At 37.7% G+C, this 23,317-nt stretch overlaps 1 protein-coding gene across 1 annotated transcript in view; it reads right to left on the minus strand.

The window, feature by feature from the left end:
• Positions 1-12,229: 12,229 nt before the first annotated feature.
• Positions 12,230-23,317, minus strand: part of DHX15 (DEAH-box helicase 15) — a 57,898-nt gene continuing 46,810 nt past the window's right edge. The window contains exons 11-14 of the mRNA XM_045881388.3: positions 21,618-21,740; positions 16,453-16,643; positions 14,021-14,190; positions 12,230-12,807 (exon numbers count right to left, since the gene is read on the minus strand). Of these exons, the coding sequence (XP_045737344.1) occupies positions 12,690-12,807; positions 14,021-14,190; positions 16,453-16,643; positions 21,618-21,740 (602 nt within the window). The 3' untranslated portion in view covers positions 12,230-12,689. The remainder of the gene's footprint in view (positions 12,808-14,020; positions 14,191-16,452; positions 16,644-21,617; positions 21,741-23,317) is intronic.

Raw genomic sequence — 23,317 nt, forward strand, 5'->3', positions numbered from 1 at the left:
AATACACATGTATGAAGTAGATGCTAATACTACCCCATTTTAGATGACAAAACAAAAAGGGTAAGCAATTTCCTCAGTGGACCCAGGACTGAATGCAAGTCTGACCAACAAGAGCCCATGATGTTAGGTTAGCGGAAATAGGGCCATGACTGAAACATTTCCTTGAAGGATCTTGGATCTTTTTCCATTACAAGTTCAAAAGATTTCATTTTATGCTTTTTAAAAATTTTTTTCAAGTAGGCTTCATGCCCAACGTGGGGCTCAACTCATGACTCCAAGATCAAAAGTTACATGCTCTAGCAACTGAGCCAGCCTGGAGCCCCTAAAAGATTTCATTTTAAATACAACTCACAACTGTGCCTTTACCATAGGCCTTGGTGGGTTTAGGTCTATAGATGAGAAAGCACAACACCAAGTAAGATCCGTGTCGGTGCACCTCAGTCAGGACAGGCTAAAGGACACTCTAAGAACACACAGTCCCCAAACCTCAGAGGCTTCTAAACATTTACTTCTTGTTCATCTCCAGCCGAGGTCATCTGGGAACTGCTCTGTGTCACCTCGCTCTGGAAAGGTGCTACGGCCAAGGGAGAGGGAGCGTGGAAAATGCACACCGACTGTGCTCTAAGAGCCTCCATCAGATGTGCCCCCGGCACTTCCACTCCATCCCACCAGCTGAAGCAAGTCACATGACCACACCTCACTTCCAAGGTGGAAATGGACCACAGGCCTGGAACCAAAAGTATTTGGAGGACTGCACTCATATCACCACAGGGATCTTACAGTTTACAAAGCATCTGTCACAATGACTACCCAACTTAATTCTCACAATATCCAAGATAGCAATTAATTAGTTAAATGTGATAATTCAATTATAAGGCGGCAACAAAGCACCAGGAACAAGACAAAACCAGAGGGAAGGCAGTATCAAAAGTTTGGACAACTCTGCCCACTATTCTAAATGAGAGTGCCTTGAGTCAATGGAAAAGGAAGTGTCCATGTGCCATTTGCTTACCTCAAGAGCTGCCTGCCTCTTGAAGTGTGTGTGTGTCTTCTATAGTGAGTGGGATTCTCCCTTGATATTTTTTTTGTAAATGGCCTCTGAATGAAGGCCCATTTTATCAATTCTCAGCTTAAAAATTGTGATCTTCCAATACTGAAGGGAAAAATGGCTATTTCTCGCCCCCCTTAAAATAGCCCAGCATGCATCTCTAACATCTCCTCTTCTTGGGGAGATTTAATTTGAACTATATAATGATTTTAGCCTTAAGGACTGTCTATTCAGAGTCCGACCCCGGATGAAAGATGAGACTCCACTCTACCCCTCTCTAACAGATGAGAGAATGAACAGAGGCTTGACAATCAAGTAACAAGGACAATGAGCAAAGAAGTGGCTCAGGACCCCCATCTCCTCAAGGGAAGTCCCTGTGAAGGGATAACTTAGATCAATCTCAAGAACTGGGTGGCTCTCCTGGTCTGGCCCCAGCTCAGAATTTCAGCTACTGCCTCCACAGTGGAGATAAAAGTATGAGGCAGGAGGCTAAGAACAGTCTCTGTTTTTCTTAGTTAACCCCGAAAAGAAGTGTTTGGTTTCAAAGCTTGACGGCCGGGTGTCAGGCTTCAGGGGAAAAGAAAATAAATAGAGATGATTTATCAACCCCACTTAATTATGCCAATATAACTCAAGTGAGATTTGCTAAAGGACAGAGAATCGGCTGGCCCTAGTATGTTAATATGTCAGGGAGAGTTTACTAAACTTTCACTCATCTGATTACATCAATTAATATTTATCTTTTCTATTTCTTTATCTGTACAAATAATTCATTAGGCAGTACAATGATGGGACAGACCTCAATCCCTTCTCTTCATTAAAGATTAAGAAGTGGTCAACTTCCATATCCAACAATTCTAGAGACAGATAACCTGAAAGTTCCTACAACAAAACACCTGGAAATGCACAAAATAAATACAACACGATATTATAATTTATTTTATTTATTTAAGTAGGCTCCACGCCAAGCATGGAGCCCAATATGGGGCTTGAACTCAAAGACCCCGAGATCAAGACCTGAGCTGAGATCAGGAGCTGGACCTGAATCAATAGGTGGACACTCGACTGACTGGGCACCCCCAAACAAGATATTTTAAAATGCACAGCTGGGCATATCAGGAAATAGGGGAAATCCTTGGGGTGGGGATAGGAGGAAGGGACTGAAAATTCAAATGATGATGTGGCTGGGTATACTCTGACATTTGCCAAACTTGGCAAGACAGGGCCATGAGGGATGGGAGGAAGGGTGGAGTAAAACTTCTATTTCTACATAAAGCCTGGGACTTCAAGAGACCATGGCCAAAGTGGCACACAGATATGACAATGAAGGTCCGCTTCGCACTGGCTTGGAGTGGCGTGAGGTGGGTTATGGGGAGAACATGGATGGAAGAGGTAAGTTAATGGGCCTTTGGGGTCTGCTCTTCCCATCCTCCACCTCCATTACCAAAGTTTAAAACCCAGCTCTCACTAGTCCTAGACCTTGGGCAGGTTACATAACCTCACAGGGCCTCATTTTCCCTGTCTGGGCTGTTGTGAAAAATGGATTTAAATTCATTGCACTTTAAGTGCTTAATTAGCACAAGACCTGTACATGAAAGTAGTGTTTAAAACATGGCAGGGCAAATCAAAATGTGTTTGAAATGTGTTGTTCTTCCAGAGATCAACAGATTTTTCTTTAAGAAAGTCAAGAAATGGTATGCATTGCCCAAAAATTTAATAAAAAATAAACAAACTTGATCTTTAGTTATAATATAGGGCCAAGATTTTACACCCATTATCAGATCCAAATCACATAATTAGAAAAAAAAACTGAAAAAAAATTTTAAACTTACTCCGTGGTTAAATCACTAAAATAATGCACACACCCAAGTTTTGCTCAATATTATCCACATTCTCTTAATGCCACTGGCATATTTCAAAAGCCATTTTTGTTTATTTGGGGAAAGCAGGAAATCAGGGACAATTAAAAGCCACCATCATGTCTATAACTGCCATGTGGGGGGAAAAGCCATGACTTGGAATGAGGAGACAAAGTAACCAACTGAATGACCCTGACGAGAATCTGGCTATCTCAGGGCCTTGGTTTTCTTTGAAAATGAGGGTTTAAAATCAAGGACTTCGGAGGTCCCTTCCACCGCTTTCTTTGATTTTATGACAGGTACTGCAACAGAAACTAACTATCCATGTGGCCCTCCCATTCCACAGAAACAAAACACACAGTATCATTTTAAGAGTCAAATTCTTGTTTTGAATTTTAAAGTGCTACATGTCTGCTAAGGTTAAAACTCCTTTCAAAAATCGAAAAGGCTGAATCATCAGAGGATAAAACCCATCACCAATGCAAACCAAAGTGGATTTTCAACCTAGTACAAAATTCGAATTGACAAAGCATGCAAAAATTAGCTCAAATAGCTGCAGCCTTCCTCTAGGAGTATCCAGGCAAATGCTTAGTGGTTTAAGTGTTTATTGTTTATGCTGCACGAAGCAATGAGGCTGGAAGCGTGAATGTGATATGCCCAGAAACTAGAATCTTCACTCAACAGGGAAGCAATCTTCTTCAAGGAAAAATAACACAACTAAAAAATTACAAATTCTTAATCAGAATTGTTTAATTGTTTCCACAGGATTTGGGGGGGGGGGGCAGGCAAGGAAGGGCTGAAGCATGGGGGTAAATCACCAACTGTCAATCATGCGTTTGCAAATTTCCAATTTCTTACAGTCACTGGATTTACATTCATTTGTTGGTGATGTTTCTTTCTCCATGTACACAGTGAAAGACATTGTCCAAAATAAATTTTGATATAAAATGGAACTTAGAAAAATCACTTAAGAAATCAAATCTTATATAATGGAAATACCTTAAACCATAGCTGAATTCATAAATTTGACTGTGGATCCCAAATGCTTATCTAAACAGAGGCAACGCAATTAAACTGCCTTCACTCAAAATGGTGTCAGAAGACAACTACCCTATTTACTAGCCACTGATAAGTTATGACAACACTATTTCATAGCCTGTCACTGCATTGCTTTTAACCCCCCGGCTCTAGGATTCAGGATTTCCTCAACACTAAGGACTTATCTCAAATATTTTAGTGCCGAACAGTAAAAAAAAAAAAAATCAAGGTGGAAATGCCATATTCAAAAACTAGATTATGATTTGGTGGAAATAAAAGAGGGATGGGCCCTGGGAAGTGATGAACTGCCACTTATGTTTCCCTAAGCTTTCTATTTTTTTAAATAAAGAGCGAAACTTTGAAAACTACCTTAAAAAGATAAATCTAGCGGGCCTAGAAATTCTGTGGGAAATCTGATGGCCATGGAAAACTTTTAGGTCACTAGCAGTCTTTGTATTGTTCAGATATAACTTAATAATAATAAATATGAACATATGATCGATGGTGTTTGTATTTGCTAACAAGTTCAGCAAAAACACCTAATATTCCCTTTTATAAAGTAAATGAATTTTGAAAAAATTTTCTACATCTACCCACACGAAAGCTATCAGTATTACAAGCTATCAGTATTACTTTTTAGTATGAAATATGTAACAAACTAATTTCCTTACGCCATTTAAGTTTTATTTTCCCCCTCTTCCTTTATGAGACTCAAAAAAATGCTACAGAAGAAAAATAATTGTTGATGCCAAATAGTTCAAAAACTCTTCTGTAAGTCTGAACACCAGCTCCCCTGCCTGCCTACTGGTGCCAAAACCTTTGTCGTGAGACTAAAAAGGAAGGCCAAAACGAGTAAAGCCTTCCCTGGGAAACTGAAACTAGATGCCGAGTACACCTTGTAGACCAATACTTCTGTCATTTATGTGTAATCAAATAATGACTTCAAGAGATTAAAGCACAGTATCTATAAACACTGTCACAGATGCTACACTCTGTCAATTCATAAATACAATGTGGATTATCCATAAAAAGCTCATGATTCCTTTCAATACCTTCTTTCTGGATACTTCCCTGCAAGCATCCCCTAGCATGTAATCAAGCAGGGAAAGCATTCAGGTTACTCAGATCTGCTTGACTTGCTCACAGCAGCATCGATGTTTATACAGGGAAACCTCTTTCCAAGTGACTTTTAAAGAATCCTAAGAGTCAGGGAATAAGCAAGACAGATCTCTGGAAGGAGGTCACAATAATTATTTCAAGTTCTATGTAAAGAATGGAGCTTTACTAAGGTCCCACAAAATACCTATTTATAATCGTATTTTTGACAGTGGAACAGGAAAAGCTGTCAATTATGGGCATCCACTGGACCAGATGTTATATTTAGTGAACCAAACCCTTTGAAGGGCAAAGTATTGTAACCAAGCCTCCCCTTACAAATGAAGAGGCAGGTTAGGTAAGTCACAAATCTACAATCTCACTGCCTCATAAGGGCAGAAATGGGTTTTAAAACCTGACTAGAAATAAATAAATAATAAATAAAAATAAAATCTGATGCTCTGTTTACAAAACCTTGAACAATCTGGTTTTTAGCCTAATGGGTAAAAAGCAGTAGGGAGTCTTAAGTTCTACCACTACCAGTAAGAAGGGAACAATGATACAAAAAACCAAACACATGAAAGCCACAGCAGTTGTATTTTTAAAATATCTGCTGAGGGCGCCTGGGTGGCTCAGTTGGTTAAGCGACTGCCTTCGGCTCAGGTCGTGATCCTGGAGTCCCTGGATCGAGTCCCGCATCGGGCTTCCTGCTCGGCGGGGAGTCTGCTTCTCCCTCTGACCCTCCCCCCTCTCATGTGCTCTCTCTCTCTGTCTCTCTCTCAAATAAATAAATAAAATCTTTAAAAAAAAAAAAATGTTAAAAAAAAAAAATATCTGCTGAAAAGCTACTGCATACCAGGCGTAGAGTTAGGTACCAGGGACAGAGACATGCGACACAGCTCCAACTCTTCAGGAACTCAGAGCCCAAGAGAGTAAGACAGCCTCAAATACGCAGACCGAAAAAACAGAAGTGGGAAGGATGATCTATCCTCACCATGGCTCCAAGTCATGGGGAAAAGCAGTTTAGCGTGAATAAAAGCAGGAAGAAATAAACGTGATTCACTTTGGTTTGGAAATATTTCTAATCCCAAAACTGAACAAGTGACTTCTGGATTGTTTACTTCAGACTTCACTTCAGATTATGTTCACTGAGCCCTTCTAAAAACACAATCAAGAAAGGGCTGCACTGAAAATCCACACAATAATAAACACGTAGGTCACCAATTAAAACAGGTGTCCTCCTCAGATCCCCCCTTTTAAGATTTTATTTGAGAGAGAGAGAGAGAGTGCACAAACAAGGGGAGAGGCAGATGGAGCAGCAGACTCCCACTGAGCAGGGAGCCCGATGTGGGGCTCGATCCCAGCACCCTGGGATCATCATGACCTGAGCCAAAGGCAGACGCTTAGCAGACTGAGCCACCCAGGCGCCCCATCCTCCTCAGAGAGGAGGACCAGGGATACAGTAAAGTTCCCTTTCCATTTTCTTATGAAGATTAAACCAAAATGGAAAACTAGACCCACCCCGTCACAAATGTGTCTAATACTTAATGTGGGAAATGTTCTAAACTTATGGTAAGCACCACAATCTAAGGGCCATGCAACCAATCAAGGACTCCAAACAGGCTTTTTATATCCCAGCTCCCTGCTATACAGGCTCAGGGAAAACACATTTAGTACAGGAGGCCCTCAGGCAAAACGAGGAATAGCCAGTTTTGCTGGTAAGCAGCCACATGACCTTGGACCTCAATTCTCCTTAAAAAAAAAAAAAAAAAATTAATTAAAAAAAATGGAAATAACGCAATATACCACGGAGTTACAAGGTTAAGTTCTTTTTTTTTTTAAGATTTTATTTATTAGAGAGAGAGAGAGAGAGCGAGAGCAGGAACACAAGCAGGGGGAGTGGGAGAGGGAGACGCAGGCTTCCCGCCAAGCAGGGAGCCCGATGTGGAACTCGATCCCAGGACCCTGAGATCATGACCTGAGCCCAAGGCAGACGCTTAACGACTGAGCCACCCAGGCGCCCAAGGTTAAGTTCTGATAAAGGACTCTGAAGAGTGCCTTTCCTATAAACTATTTTAAAAGTTGCTATTGATTGCTTTCTCTTTTCCTCCACCATGCCTGATCATTTCTACTGCCTTCAGTCTACCTTATTGTTTCTTAGTGAAAACATGACAACTATCCAAGAGCCATCAATTCATGTCAAAGTCCTCTATACGAAGATACCCAATATTACATTTCTCCATACTAATAACACAAAAATGGGGAAATGTGCTCTTACCCATCAAACAAAATATCTTGTACCAAAACTGACATGAGGAGGTCCTGATCCTAACTATACTTTAAGAGGACAACTCTAAAGCAGTCGGCCGTTACTTTTTGTACAAAGTCCTATGTTTCTCTAAGGTAATTAAATGTTCCAGAAGGTAAGTCAAGTGCAGACATTCAAAGCCTAAAAAATACCTTTAACATCATCAGTCCAGCCCCTCTTAAATGTAAAAAGGTAAATAATAAAGTATACACTATATTACATTACAAAAAAATTTTCATTAATATAATTAATTTTGGGAAGAAATGTGTAAACAAAACAGCCAAATACAAAGCTTTAACAATTTTTAAGTTATTTTACAAAACCGTCCTGTATGTTTTTGTACCAAGGAGAACTGAGACTGTACAACCAAGAGCAAATATACTAAAGCAATGTCTACATACACTATCACAATTCAGAGATGAAATTCCAATCATTTGTTACAATTTACTGCATGAGTTTATTATTCCTTAAAAATTAAAATGTTTCCCTTTTAAAGAATTGTCGGCACTGGTAGGTAAATCCTCCCTGTGAATCAAAGACTAGGTTCTCTGTTAAGACACTAAACAGAGCTAGTGCCATAAAGCTAAAATATTCTAGTAATTCCACTTCTTTGTATAATCTAAAATAAAACAATACACACCTCTGTAGCATTAAAATCAATTCCCATTCATTAAGGGCTTTAAATTAAGTCACTCCCTAAAACTGAGAGCACGTCTCATTTCACTCTGAGCATGTCTCAAATTTGGCCAAGACAAAATTTCAATTGCCTAACAATTCATATGAAAAACAAATATATGAGCTGAAATGAAGATACTTCTCAGCAAAGACATCACAACTAGTACTGTGTATACAATGTTCACCAATGCTACTAACCAAACATCACAGAAGCGCAAGGCACAAGGAAAACTCAGGGATACTAGATGAGTTTATAGGGGCAGCTATCAATGATTTTTTATTTTTTTTTAAAGATTTATTTATTTGAGAGAGAGAGAGTGCGTGCGCACAGCGCACACAAAACTCTGAGGGACAGAGAGAGAGAAAGAATTTCAAGCAGATGCCGTGCGCCGCACAAAGACCGACGCAGGGCTCAATCTCACGAACCTGAGACCATGACCTGAGTCAAAACCAAGAATTGGACACTTAACCAACTGACCCACCCAGGCGCCCCTCAATGATTCTTTTTAATGACAAGATCTTAAAGACTTTACCACTTTTCTCCATGCCCTCATTAGACATACTCAAGCTGGGCAGCCTTCTCCCTGTTCATCACTCCCGGGCTATAGACCACAGGAGAGGAACCTGTCAAATTCACACAGTACTCCTCTCCCTCAAGCCTGAACTTGATTCCCTGGCACTCTCCATAAGAGGCCATTTGAATTGAGGTCCCTTAACTGTCCTAACCTAAGGAAATTTTCTCACTTCCAAGGCTAACATCACCAAGCTTGGCCTCAACCCCAGTCTCTTCCAAGACACTGGTTGAAATTTTGCCTAAAAATATGTTAAGGTGGTCCCCTTCTTTAAAAAAGTATCCCCCCTTCTCTTCCTTGATCTCCATCCTAACCGTGTAAGTTCTTGTAAAAAGTAGCCTTTGCAAGTTTTTTCCACTTCAAAACCCTTTCACTCAACAACAAAAAACCAAGTTATTTAAATGTGGTTTTCCCAAGTTCATGACTTGGGTTCTCCACTGGGTTCCATTTACCACAACCTACTATAATTACAAATGAAGACTCTACATGAAATAGCATATTTTAAAACAGAATAAGAGAGGCCCACGTATTAACAACAACAACAAAAAATCTAAGAACCGTGCCAAATCTCATCAACTCCCAGGCTGGGCTACCCTCAGCACACCACTGCTAATAGAGGTGGCTGCAGAAAACTGCTTTTGCCAAGTTAGGCTCAAATACCCCCGAAATGAGAAGTCCAAGCCAGAGAATTCAGTTAAGCAAAACAGGAGAGTTTCCATCATCTAGCCAGTGTATACCAGCAGAAGTAACTAGAAGTCACCGCAGCAACAAGTTCTCAATAAACATGTTAGTCTTGGCAATACAAGATACCACGTGACCACCTGTGCCAACAGGGTGTCTACAGGGCCACTTTGTCCATAGGTCCAGTACTAGCTAGGGCACCACTAAAACTGCCTGGGATCACCATTCCTCCCAGACTTTCTCTAATATAAAAAGAAATTGTAAAATTCAAATCATTGTATAAACATGTACATACCAAATCTGTCAACTTTCCTTTTAAATTCAATACTGATAAAAACTGCATTTGAAACAACGTGTAGGTTAGTTTCACACTACAAGAATTCTAGAACTATTAGAAAACATGTACTTGAGATATTCCTATCCCAATTACTTAGGAAGCAATTGTTCTCATGTCTGTAATTTTTTAAATGTTCCTTAATGAGCGATATAGAGATGCATTTAAAAGCGTGGGGTGAGGTCTCTAAAGATGTACACTGTCCATGGTCTGTGAGGGTCTTTTCCCAGCCCTGAGCCACATCCAAAACTATCACATAATAATTGGACGCCTTAAATTTATGCTAAGATTAACATGAGCCAAAAGTACGCTGTGGCTGTTTGAAAGGTTAATGTAATCATAAGCTGCATTAACAGAAGTGATGTCGTGTCTGGTCCCCTGAGAGATACAAGTTTCACCACACTCTGCCCAGTTTAGACCACAGCACTGACTACAATCCAGAGAATATCTAGCAGAGGTTAATCAGGGATGTTCAGGATATCTAGAAACTGTATCGAAGAGAAGGGTGATGGGAAAACAGGCTATTCAGCCTAAATCAGAGTAAAGGAAGAGGACAGTTAAGTATCTAAATAGCATCATGCAGTAAAACAAACATCCTTATTTAACTAACTTCGCTCTAGAAGCAAGAATTAGAAACAATTAGTCAGAGAGAGAGAAATTTTAGCTCAGCATTTCTAGCAGAACTATTAGGATGTCTTTGAAAGTAATGGTTTTCTTTAAAGTATCTGAGCCATTAAAATTATTCAGAAGAGAATCTCAAGGTGTTTGTTATAAACCTGAAATTCTAGGACTAAGTCATATGCTTTTTGTTCTGTGGGACTGTGGCTTAGTGGCTTGACTGTAGGGTATATTTTATCCTGTCCTATTCCCCCAAGTTGTGTTCATTTCCTCAACTTGTAGTCAAAGGCTTTTCTTTCTTATGCTACGTTCACAACAAAAAGCAGCTCTACTATTTTGAGAGGTGAGGAGACCTCTTCAGAAAAATCTTCAAATAAGATTTTCTGAATATTATGGAAAAAATTTTTATTTTCTTGTTCTACAGTACCACTGAGGATTCATTTGCTAGATTTAACCACCTATGTAAACAAGGGAAATTGTAACCACTTTTGTATTCTGCTACCAAAGCTATAATGAAGGGGTTAGAGGACACAAATTTTTTAAAAGCCATACCTTTGCCAATAACATCAATGCTTAGAATTCAAAGCTTTGGTCAGATATGGCCAGCCTTGCAAAACTGAACGGGGGGGGGGGGGGGTAATGTGATGACAGGGAATGAAAAGAGCTCAGCTCGCTCCACTGTTTCCATGGCCACTCCCAGTGCACACTCATCACTTACAAGATGGAAAGAGTACTCACTGTTCCTAGAAACTCTGCCAAACTTCCTTCTTTACAGCAGAGTTCTGCAACTTAAGTTTCTCTTTAAGAAAACCTAATGGTCTAATTTAGAATTCTAAAAAGCACAAGATTAAACAACACATACACTACACCGAGATCTATTTAAAACTAGAAAGATGGTCAGATTATAAAAATATGCAACTGTTAAAAAAATGCAACATAATACTTTGGCAAAAGCTGCCTGCTTAGGGGAAATAGTCTGACCGAGTGCCTAGACGTTCTTAACAATAATCTAAAAAAATCCTAACAGATAATTCACCAATACTTAAAGTAGGATAAATTTTAACCAATTTAAATTCAACCTAAAATATTATTTCACCATGTAAATTATCCCATGAGAATTAGGTGCTTAGAGAACTCTTGTATTAACTCTTAAGCCACCAGCATCATTTAGTAACAGCTACCTATATACTAAAAAGCATACAGCCTGAAAAACTCTAATTTGCCCAACTAACTCCCTTAAACCACATAAGATATATGCTACAAAATATATTTAAATTCCAAGTAAACACACCTATAAATTTCCTTTAACATTTAAATATTTGCAGGGGGAGGGGGAGAGAGTAGGAGAAGGGAGTCCAGAAATTAAGCAGTATTTACTCTTTAAGTGAAAAGAACTGATTACAGGCCCCTTGAGGGGTCACACCAAACACCTCATCTGCTGTTAAAAAAAGGGTTTTAACTTGTCTACTACCTGTTACAAGAAACGGAAACTCAAGTTCACATTTTAACACACTTTGCTAATCACTCTGTACACTGCATAAAATATCCAAATCTGAGATTTTGGTAAAACCAAGACCTACAATATAACATCATTCCCTAATATTTATTTAATACAAATAAACATTTGTTTCAGAAGTATATAGGGTGTTTAGAAAGTTTCTCTAAGTATAATAAAAAGATGTGGTAACAAATCAGTCTTATGAAATGAATTTAAGATGAAGAGAAATCTATTCTTTCATTATTCTGTCCTTGGAGATCCAATTTTGAATGAAAACTATATACTTTTATCCCATTAGATCACACCCTGATTAACCTAACGAAGTGCCATGCTATCTTCTTAAAAATACTGCTTTAATGACTATTTTATCTAAGGAGTAGTAGCCTTTGTGGAAAGATGCAATCATAGTATACTTACATTAAAAAAAAAAAAAAAAAAAAAAAGGCCCCACAATTGAGAAGAGAAGAAGCCATACTTAGACTAGAACAAAGATATCAAAGTGCTTTGGCTGAAATTAGTATAAATAGACTTTATTGAAGTCAGTGCCTCTGTACTGAGACAGAAGATTGTGTCTACATAAGCACAAGTTGTAACATTTCACAACTTCTAAAAGGAATGTCAACAATTACAACGATCATGCATACCATGGTCGATAATCACATTTTAGAAGCATTTTCAACCATTTCTAAAGAAATGCTTATAACATTGTTATATATAGAACTACTTTCAATAAACTGCAAAACATTGATCGACTTTTCCAGTATGAGCTACAGTGTCAACACAAAAGGGAGGCATAAATGTTTAATTTATGAAATCAGAATGGAATATTTACTGTAAAGAAAAATTAAAAAGCTTTCAAATAAAGGCCATTATTGAACCAACGTGAAGAGCACAACTTGAACTTTTGAGTTCATTCATCTTTTAAAGCTGTCCTCTGAATAACTTCAGTTCTAAGCACTGAATTCAGTACTGTGAATATTCCTTGGATTGAAGTTTGGCAATGATGCGGTCCAACTGTCTCTTTGCTTCACACTGTGGGAAATTGCTCATGTCATAATATTGAGGGGCAATTTTCACCAACCTGTCCAGAAGGGGGGGGAAAAATTACCAAATTAACATTTAATTAAAGACTGGAGTTGCTAATAGAATAGGAATTACTCATTAATAAACTAATGAACAAAGGCAAATCTACAAATCCAAATCAACATTACAACTGCAAACACCTAATCCATACAAACACTACTTTTAGAAGTGCATTACTTTCGTTAAGCTGTAAATTTTCTGATGTTGGACTTTCCATAACTTAAAAAAAAAAACTCAAGACAAATCCTTCTAAAAACACTTCTTTACATTAATAGGAAGATATTAAAATAAGGTTATTAATTTCTTCACTATAGAACACTATTTTTAGACCAACCTCTCCAAGGTTATAGTAATACAGGTTCTGTATGAGAAATATCTTTGTATTCAAATGACTGTATCTTCTCATTTTTGAAGTTTAGTAACAATATAGATCTATACCCCAAAGAATTCACTTGACTGAATCTTTTTTAATGCTTAGCCATACAATTTTTTCTCAACAAAGCGTTCAAGATAAAATGGTAATGTCCTACACAAGTGTCAAAAGTCATAAATCTGTGTAGGAAAGAAGCCTCACAATATCTAGCAAGTGACATCAACTAAAATAAGTGCTTTCAGTCCCACCATTCTTGGCTGACGTCTCCTATCATAAGTTACAGAATGGATTCTGGCAAGCCAGCCAACCAACCAACCAACCAAAACAAAAAAACCAGACACACAGAAGGGGAGGGGTGGTAATTTTGCTTAAAATAACACAGTCATTTCCGGTAACAATTTGTAAATCAAATATGCTAAGATACAACGAGATGTGTAGTTTTTATGTTTGCTTAACTCTTTCTAAAGCATCAACCTATGAACAGTTCAGAGCTAATGATAAAAGACTGTTTCTAGTACAGTACTAGGAGACTTGAGTTGATCACAACAAGAGAATAGCTCCAAAGACACTCCTGATGCTAGTCAACTATAATTTTATATTTGGCTTCAAATCCTGCCCAGGCCCATACCAACAATCCCACTGTCCTCTTAGCAAAGCAAAGATTCTAAGAGATCAATCATACCATCAGGTCAAAGCCCTATACCTAAACACGGGAGCACATACCCTGAGCTAATGAGAAAGAACATTAAGGTCCAGGACAGGACTAGTGCAACAAAGTCAGATTCCATTCAGAGCAAAAATGCTAACAAAATCTGTTAGAACAAAGGGTGGTGCTTACCATTCTGGCTTGATATCTGTACACGTCCGGATGTAATTCTTCGTTGTAAGAACAAACTCATTATAAAGCACCCATTCAGGCTTGTGGTCCAGAACAGTAGAGGGGTGCAGCTGAACCACCTGGTTATCTTTCACAGTTAAGTAATGCCCTGTCCGTTCTAAATGCGCCACCTGAAACCGAAACCCAGTCAATTAATACAATGCTTGTGATGTGCTCATTGTAAAGCGCAAGTGGTGTAAAGCTACCTATATAATTAGAACGGGCAGACCTCAGCTTTTGCTTTTTATCCGATGGCCTCACTTATTTATCACTGCCTGATAAAAGCAAGGATCAGCAAACTACTGCAGGCCAAATCCAACTCATTGCCTGCATCTGTTAAGGCCTGTTGGCCAAAAGTGGTCCATACATCTCTAAAGAATGGGGGCGGGGGGGGGGGGGCGCCTGGGTGGCTCAGTTGGTTAAGCGACTGCCTTCGGCTCAGGTCATGATCCTGGAGTCCCTGGATCGAGTCCCGCATCGGGCTCCCTGCTCGGCAGGGGGTCTGCTTCTCCCTCTGACCCTCCCCCCCTCTCATGTGCTCTCTCTCTCATTCTCTCTCTCAAATAAATAAATAAAATCTTTAAAAAAAAAAAAAAAAGAATGGGGGGGCAAAAAAAATTTGGTGACGAGTGAAACTCATGTAATTCAAATTTCAGGGTCCATAAGTAAAGTTTCACTGGAACACAGAGCTGCACATTTGCACTGCGTGGGCAGGAAGAACTAAGCAGTTTCAACAGTGACATAAGGGGCCCACAAAGCCTTGTATATACACTATCTGGTCCTTCCTTAAAACTATCTAGAGTGGGTTCTTTAGTGCCAGGTGGCAACTGTGTATTAGATGAACAATTACTACAACATTCATGATTAAGATGGAAAAATAAAGCAAAAGGTAGTCTACAGGGAAAAGAGAACAAGAAAAAGAATGGAGCGGACAAAGGTGCACATGATTCTTGCCTCCATTTCTTCTATCTATAATCAAACACATCAACTGGTGGAACTTATCTAATATGTAATTAGCAAACACTGAAACAGATGATGATATGCCTTTTCCAATTCTAGAACTACAGTAATATGAAAAATGTGTATGAATGATAGAAATGAATAATTATTAATAAATAACAGAAAATGAACTCAATTTCCTTCAATACTACTAAACACCTACTAGGTGCCAGGTACTTACTGCATGCCCTGTTTCTAACAAAGTTTAATCTTCAGAGAAGTAGAAATCTATAATGTTTGAATATGGCTTTGTCAATCTTTTTTGAATTACTAGCAAATTTAAGAATATGTCAAAAAGAAGCCACGGTGTACTAGTACATATTAAACAAATATTAAGAATAAAGTGTCTAAAGAATGTATTTTCATACCTTGCTCTATTATTTTCCTAACTCCAATGAGCATGGGATCTTATAGAAGATGCCACAATAAAAATTCTTACTGTTAGTATGATTTCAACTACAGACTATGCACCCATCAATTCTTATTTTGATTTTGTGCATTTGGGTCAATTCTATTTATTCAGCTCATTTGGCCTTAAGGCAGGCCACATCTTGCTTAACAGACATAGCCAAAACAGAGAATGAAAAAACAAGCCGGCAACAGAAGAGATCATTAAAATCAATCCAATCCCAAGTAATGGATTGATTTGTTTTCAATTTTACCACCAGAGAATGAGTTTTTAAACATAGTTTAAAATCCCTTAAAATAAATGTTCACTACGTTTATCTGACAACCTATACGTCAGTTAGTACAGTCCCCACCATAACACACTTAAAACTAAATGAAACATTTTAAATTACTTTCCATCATTATCACTTAAAAGACATTTTTGGCTTTTGTAGCACCCAAGTTTCTTAGTTACAAATATCAATGATCACTCTACAGCACTGTGAATGAAATACAGGTGTTTGAATATTTGATTTTGGAGTCTTTAATTTCTACATAAAGAGAAAAGTGAACTGCACTTCCGGATCCACCCAGGCAACTGCCTTGTTTCAGCAGTTTATAATTATACAACTTCCACTCACAATCTAGATTCAGAGACTTTTCAAAAGCCAAGAACTGAAATTTACATTGAAGAAATAGCTGCTAATCCCACCTGAAAATGGCCAACATATCATCTGGTATAAAAAAGACTGTTAATTAAGAGTTAATTCCAAATTGATTTCTACATAACTGGATTACTAACTTTGTCATTTAACGAGTTAATCTGTTACTCATTAGACAGATAAAATTTCTTAGAATATTAGTTCATTCAAGAATCTGGACATAACATTTAAAATCAATATTCAGAGGCATTCTTTAACTTGTTGAAGTAGATTCAAAGGGCTGTTAGAGAAAGCAAACAATATTATGTAAACATCTAATTAGGCATGCATGTATTATCCACGTACCTGCATAAAATACCCAGTAACCAAAGCTTTTCTTATATTAATATAATAGTCCCTGCTTGTAAAGTCAGTACTTCGACGAGGCAAATTAAATCTGTCCATAATTCGTGATAGCTGCTGGCGTACGTTATCTGCTGACATCAGGGACCTGTAGTTAATGAAGTTGTCGTAACACCACTGAACCGATTCATGATCTACAAAGTTGGAGGGAGGGGGAAAAAAGAGGGGACATGAATCATCTATATAGGTATATTATCTAATTAAAAAGGAAAATCATTATTAAGAATAAACTAAGTAATCCAGAAAGGAGAATTACCCACATCAGTGTTATAAAAGAATCACAATGTTATCAACTTTCCTAAAAATCTGTAGTAAAGTTCAAAATCAGAAATAGCACGAAGGTTTCTGGTTACTGGATTTTGTGATTTTTAAATAAACCACTTTTAACGAACTAAAGTTAGGTTACCCACGAACATCCACCTGGTTGCTTCTAATATAGTCCAAAAGACAGGAATGGGTTGAGGGAATCTGATAAAATGCCATGTCTTCCTCATTTTCAAAGAAAGGACAGCCTTAGATTAAGATTACCAAATACAATTTAGAAGTTATAAAACAGAACTCAAATGACTACTGCGTAATTTTTATTTAATTACTCCTGAGCTAGAGCACCAAACCTAGAGCTAAATGTTTAAAAGTTTTACTGCAACCCAGGTGCCTCTTAACGGTGGACAAACAAGATTTAAAACACAAGTGGTAAGTGCACTCCTTAATCCCCACCACCTATTTTTCCAACTCCTCCTCTACCACCTCCGCTCTGGTAACCATCAGTTTGTTCTCTATAGTTCAGAGTCCGTTTCTTGATTTCCCTATCTTATTTTTTCCCTTTGCTTGTTTTGTTCCGTCCTTGTCGTTGCAAACAGCAAGATCTCGTTTTTATGGCTAATATTCCATCATATACATACACACCCCACCTCTTCTTTATCCATTTATCAATCAATGAACACTTGGGCTGCTTCCATATATTGTCTATTGTAAAATACTGCTGCTATAAACATAGGGATGCAGGTATCCCCTTGAATAGCGATGAGAATTACTATATTGAACATCTGAAACTACTATAACACTGTATGTCAACTAACTGGAATTAAAACTGGGATAAAAAACTAAAGAGCTAGACTATAAAAGTAAAAAATAAAACAAAAACTAAAATACAAGTAAAGTAGTTTATAGGGATGTCTGGAATCCCCACTCATGTTTAATAAACAAGTCTTACTATTATTAATAAACAAAACTAAACACTTCAAATAATTTCACTGCATGTATTTATTATCAAAGGGATATTTCCCCACTGATGAATCCTTGACAAGCTTCCAACCAACCCACTGTTTGCTCATTTAAGCAAAGAGCTCAAACTGCAGCATAATATAAAATATTATACAGTGACATTTTTATGTCCCGGAGAATCACAATGGAAAACTTGATCATTTACTTCATAGGCCTTTTGATAAATAAACCTAAGAGGGTTACTGTGAAATGGGGGGTTCGGGGGAGGGGGGGTCCTTAAAATCAGAATTATGTTGATCCTTCTGCAGCTTCTGTAATATACAGTAATCTTTGGCATCTTCGGTCTAGGATTCTACCAATTATAACATACAACATTTTCTTAACTGCTTTTCAAAGGAGCAACAAATATATTAATAAAGGTTTGCCCATTACAAAATGCAGCCACCATTTCAGAAAGGGTGGGTGGGTAGGTGAGGTAGTAAAATGGATCTTTAAATTAAAGAACTGATGTGTTCAAGTCTATTAATTAACCCATCTAGAATGAGAAGAAGTATCCATCTGAACTTACTGACATTAGATTTGTCCCTATCTTATTTTTTCCCTTTGCTTGTTTTGTTCCGTCAAAACACAAAGAGAAGAAAGTATGCTTTAGAGGCATCCTTGCTTATGCTGGTGCAATGTACGGAGCTGAAAGGCAATGGAAATGTCCATACTGAGACAGTAAGAAAGGGGGCCCTTTGAAAAGGGCAGCTGATTTGCAGACTCTTACCTGAAGTATAGCTTTTCTGAAGTTCTAAACTTCAGAATTCATACCCTAAAGAGTAACAAAATGGCAATTTTAAGTTGTCAAGATAAAACAAACACTATCTGGTAGTACTACTGTATTTTCTAAATTTGTGAGAAATAATTTGATAAATGAGAGAAATAAAATCTAAAAATGGAAATCTTCTCTTAAAATGCTAGCTATAAATTTCTTAACCAATACAGTAAACCTACTTTTAAGATCTAAAGGAAAACCATTTCGGAGTGAAACAGACCTACACACAAAGAAATCAAGGTGTGGCAAAATAACTTAAATCTAGTTGCTTCTCAAAAGTGTTATTTCAGGGACGCCTGGGTGGCTCAGCGGGTTAAACATGTGATTCTCGATTTTCAGCTCAGGTCTTGATCTCAGGGTCCGGAGGGGAGCCCCACAACGGGCTCCAAGCCCACCGGGGAGTGTGCTTAAGATTCTCCCTCTCCCCTTCCTCTGCTCATATGCGTGCACGAGTGCGCTCTCTAAAATAAAACTTTTTTTAAAACTATGATTTCAACATACAGGATCAAGATGAGTTTTAGCTTTTCTATGTAACCAGCCATTGTCTCCAATCAAATAGTTCCTCTTGACCAGTATTTGAAACACAGCTATTTTTCAAACATATTTAATGTTTCAATTCATAACATAACATGGCATCATTTAAAAATCATTAGTGAAAACATTCCAAATTCAATAAAGGGATATGAAATGTCCAAATAGTACGCAGAGACCTGGAAGTCTGGTATTTTTTGAATAGCTCCCTTTACTTGAAAAGATGACAGGCAGTAATTAATAGGCTAAATCCTTTAATAGGAACACTTCTATCAAATGACTGTTTGCCTTGACCTTATTTATCACATGTATACAGAGTAAAAGGTCTAAAACCACCCAACAGCTTACCATCCCTATGGCAGTGAGAAGCATGCAGGAGACAAGAAACAAGCATCTAGAGAATGGATGCTACCACTCTTAACGCATGACACTGCTGCTAGTCCTATTAAGAAGCGGTAGGATAAAGCTTTTATAGATACCTACTGTTCAATATTTTCATAGAAAGCTCCCAACTACCAATATGGACATAAAGAATAAGCATTTAGTAATTTTATCATGTGAAACAGTAAACTCGAATTTCAAGGACTGAATTGTTACATTCAAACTTAAAATCCAAATACACAATTCTATCAAACCTAAACTTTATTCTCAAAGCAACTTACGAAATCCAGATACACTGACTGGTGTGCCAGTTATCAGAACTTAAATAACAAAATAACACAATCTCCTAATTTAGAAGAACATTAAAATGTCTTGTGAGACATACATGGTAAAAACCCATGCTGCTCCTTTAGAAATCTTTTAATTTCCACTTAAAACAGTATTTTAATGATATCAAAGGGTTTTGAGAACCAAGATGGACATGAATCTGCTCCTTCTCAAGACCTTCCCCTCTGTAGCCAGTCCTCAATGTCAGTTAATAGCTTATGTGTCTGGTGGTCACACAGTCCACCACGACGACATAGTTTCGCACACACAGGAATATAGTATATTTCTTGGACTGACCTAACCTATCAGGAATAGGCTTTAACATTATGCATTATCAATACACTGGACACAAGAGGGATAAAACAAATGTTCTGAAGTAAACTGCGTACTGGCCTTCATTTTTTATTTTAACCTGGTATTTATCAATTCTCTTCAACTCACAGCAAAGTTTATGTGTAAGGCACAGACGTGCAGCACCTTGGCAGCTATGCTCTTTGTTCCACTCACTGGCTCTGCAGCACTTTTGGAACTCTTGAGATAAACAAACTCACCCCCACCCCAAAAGAGATGTGCCAAAATGAACAGATTATTTTAGGAGTGTAAATAGATTTTTAGGAAATAACAAAATGAGTTACAAATAAAACAAGAGGTGAAAAATTTGAATTTGAGCCCCCGCATTTCCTTGTTCTCAAATGGAAAATGTTTTTCATGTCGCTAAATATTGTCTGAAAACATGATTTAAAGCTAGAACAGGGTGCCCGGGTGGCTCAGTCGGTTAAGTGTCCGCCTTCGGCTCAGGTCATGATCCTGGGGTCCTGGGATGGAGCCCCCCATTGGGCTCCCTGCTCAGCAGGAAGCCTGCTTCTCCTTCTCCCCGCCACCCCCCCATTCGTGCTCTGTCTCACTCTCTCAAATAAATAAAATAAAATAAAGCTAGAACAGTATTTCACCATATGGTCAAGGCATACATAAATCACTGAACCATCTTTTTATCGGTGGGCATTGAGGTAGCTCCCCCCTACACTTTTTTTTTTTTTTTTACTATGATATGTAATTCTGGGATGAAATCTTTAACGATATCTGTGTCCACAGGATACCGAAGGATAATTTCATAGATTATTTCTGGGTCAAAGGGTATGAAACTTCTTAAGGTCCCGGTGACATAAAATCTACTGCTTTTCATAGAGACCACATCAATTTATATTTCCACCTCTGGTGTAGGATTGTTTCACTAAACCCACTTCTACAGAGCTAAGAACTGTTCTTCTATAACCTTTGCCAGTTTTATAGGTGAAAAAATGGTACCTCTCAATAACAATGCTCTTGAACTACAGGCAGAGTTGACCTTCCTCCTCACGTTTATGGACCACCTGTAACCTGAGAATGGTCATTCACATCTGCAGTCCATTTTTCTATTCTGTTACTTTTATGTTTATTTAAGAGCTATTTATTAGTAAAATTATTAAGTAGTAAAGATTCTATAAATGATACAAAACTATTCACATAAAACGAATGAAAATAAACAGGAAAAGAAAGTATATAAAAATGTGTAGGTTAGTGGTAAATATAGTACTAGTATTTTGTTTTTATTGCTCTGTATTTTCGAGCTTTCTATAATCGGTATTTTCCCCGATTATAAAAGTAAACAACTTTAGAAAAAACAGACAATTTCTATTTTAAATGCTGGTCAGGAGTTTTTTCTAAAGTACCTTTGGGTTTCTAATGTAAAGTTGTCACAGATAATAAATGAAAGTGAGATGAAGAAACGTCTTATATGCTGCAAGTGACATTTAGACAAAAGAGTGCCTTCAATCTAATTTATACTTACTTTGTTTAAAAGCGTGGTAGACATTCAGCAGTGTCAGATGATCTCCATCTATGTGGGCAAATCTCATCTTGGCTTCATCTGCGGCTTTCTTGGCCTCCGTGGGGCGAACAAAACACTGTGGGACTAAACAAGGTTGGTATGGGCCCAACACAAACGCCCATATCGATGAGTCACGCATTCACAGATAGAGGAACAAGGCCTAGCTAGGTCAGTTCACAGAGCATAGGGCAGGGCAGGATGGCCTCCAACTGCATCTTGGACTGTTTACTACCTTGATTTGGTACATCAACACCTAACCACATCTGTAAGACAAGAGGGTTTTTCAAAGCTACAGAGTACCTGATTATTTTAACTAGATCTAAAAGTAGGCATCAAACAGCTATTCTGAAGGCCATCAAGATACTAGAAATAGAAAGCTCAACTTATTTCAAAAACCAGTGCCGATAGCTCTACCAATAACCAGAATTATGGTGTCAATAGCCTTTAAGCTGAATGTAATTTTTCAAAAGGCCATCCACTGAATCCACTGAATGGCAATGGAAGTTATGAAGCTATATTTGCCCACTGCAGGGCTAAAAACAACTTTCTAACCAGTCTATTGCCACATTTCTACTGTAATTTTTTCCCTAGTGCTATGGCTGTTACCAACTGGTGGGTATCACTATTAGCACCGGTGAGCAGAAGCATATGTAAACATAAAAAATATCATGAAATCCTGGGTTTTGATGATAGCAGTAGTGGTGGAAGGTTAAACCGCCTCTGAATTAAGAAAATTCAAAAAGGCTGGGGATATTCAGCCTAGTTTTCCAGCATTTTAATAAAAAGATTAGAAAATGACGTCCCAAGTTAAAAAAAAAAATGTTATTTGAATCAAAACCTCAATATAAAAAGCAAAATCCAATATTTAAAAAGTTGACAATTAGTCTGAAACAGTCATTATTTCAAGGGTCACCAAAATATATAACTACAGTAATTTGTTTAGAGCCTCAATGTTAATTCACATAAAACTTTAAGTTGTTACAAAGCGTGCACTACATTTTTAAAATACAACTTTCCTTAATTCACTTTAGCAATTCCATAGTCATAAAAGCAGTATGAAGGTAAAAATACTTAACAGCTTGGGACTTTGTCAACACATTTTTAAAGCTCTTAAAACCTTGTCAATATAAAAAAGTATAAATGATCAGTCCAGATAGAAGATAATGGGAATAATCAACAACAAGATCAAATACAGTATCAAATTACTTTCCCATACAGTTTCCCCTTTAAAAAGATACCAAAGAAGCCAAATAGAGACAATGACACATGATCACAATAAATATTAATTAAATGTCTTGCTTAAATGTAACTGAAGCAAGGTAATTCATAGAAGTACAGAAACCTCTCAAAGATGTGAAAGTAAATGTGAACTAGCTCCCAGAATTAACAGTGGGAATAAGTAGCACTCTAGAAGGCCCTTGATTTGCACTATTTATATCAGGACCTGAAAACTTCAAAAACTATTTAAATGAAAAACAAAGCAGTATAAGCTCAGCAAACTGTTGTTGTTCAATGACTTCTTCCTCACCCTTTAACATTTCCCCCCCCACAAGTGCCATGCTTAATAACCGCTACACATAAATGTCCATTGTCTTGATGTGCTAATAAACCCCTGTGTTGTGCAGAGCTCCTTATTACAAATAAGAGATATAGTTGGAAGA

Source organism: Mirounga angustirostris, unplaced genomic scaffold (genome assembly GCF_029215605.1).
Source record: "Mirounga angustirostris isolate CCGP_5_RB_7025 unplaced genomic scaffold, mMirAng1.0.hap1 SCAF_2, whole genome shotgun sequence".
In the NCBI taxonomy this organism is placed as follows: domain Eukaryota; kingdom Metazoa; phylum Chordata; class Mammalia; order Carnivora; family Phocidae; genus Mirounga; species Mirounga angustirostris.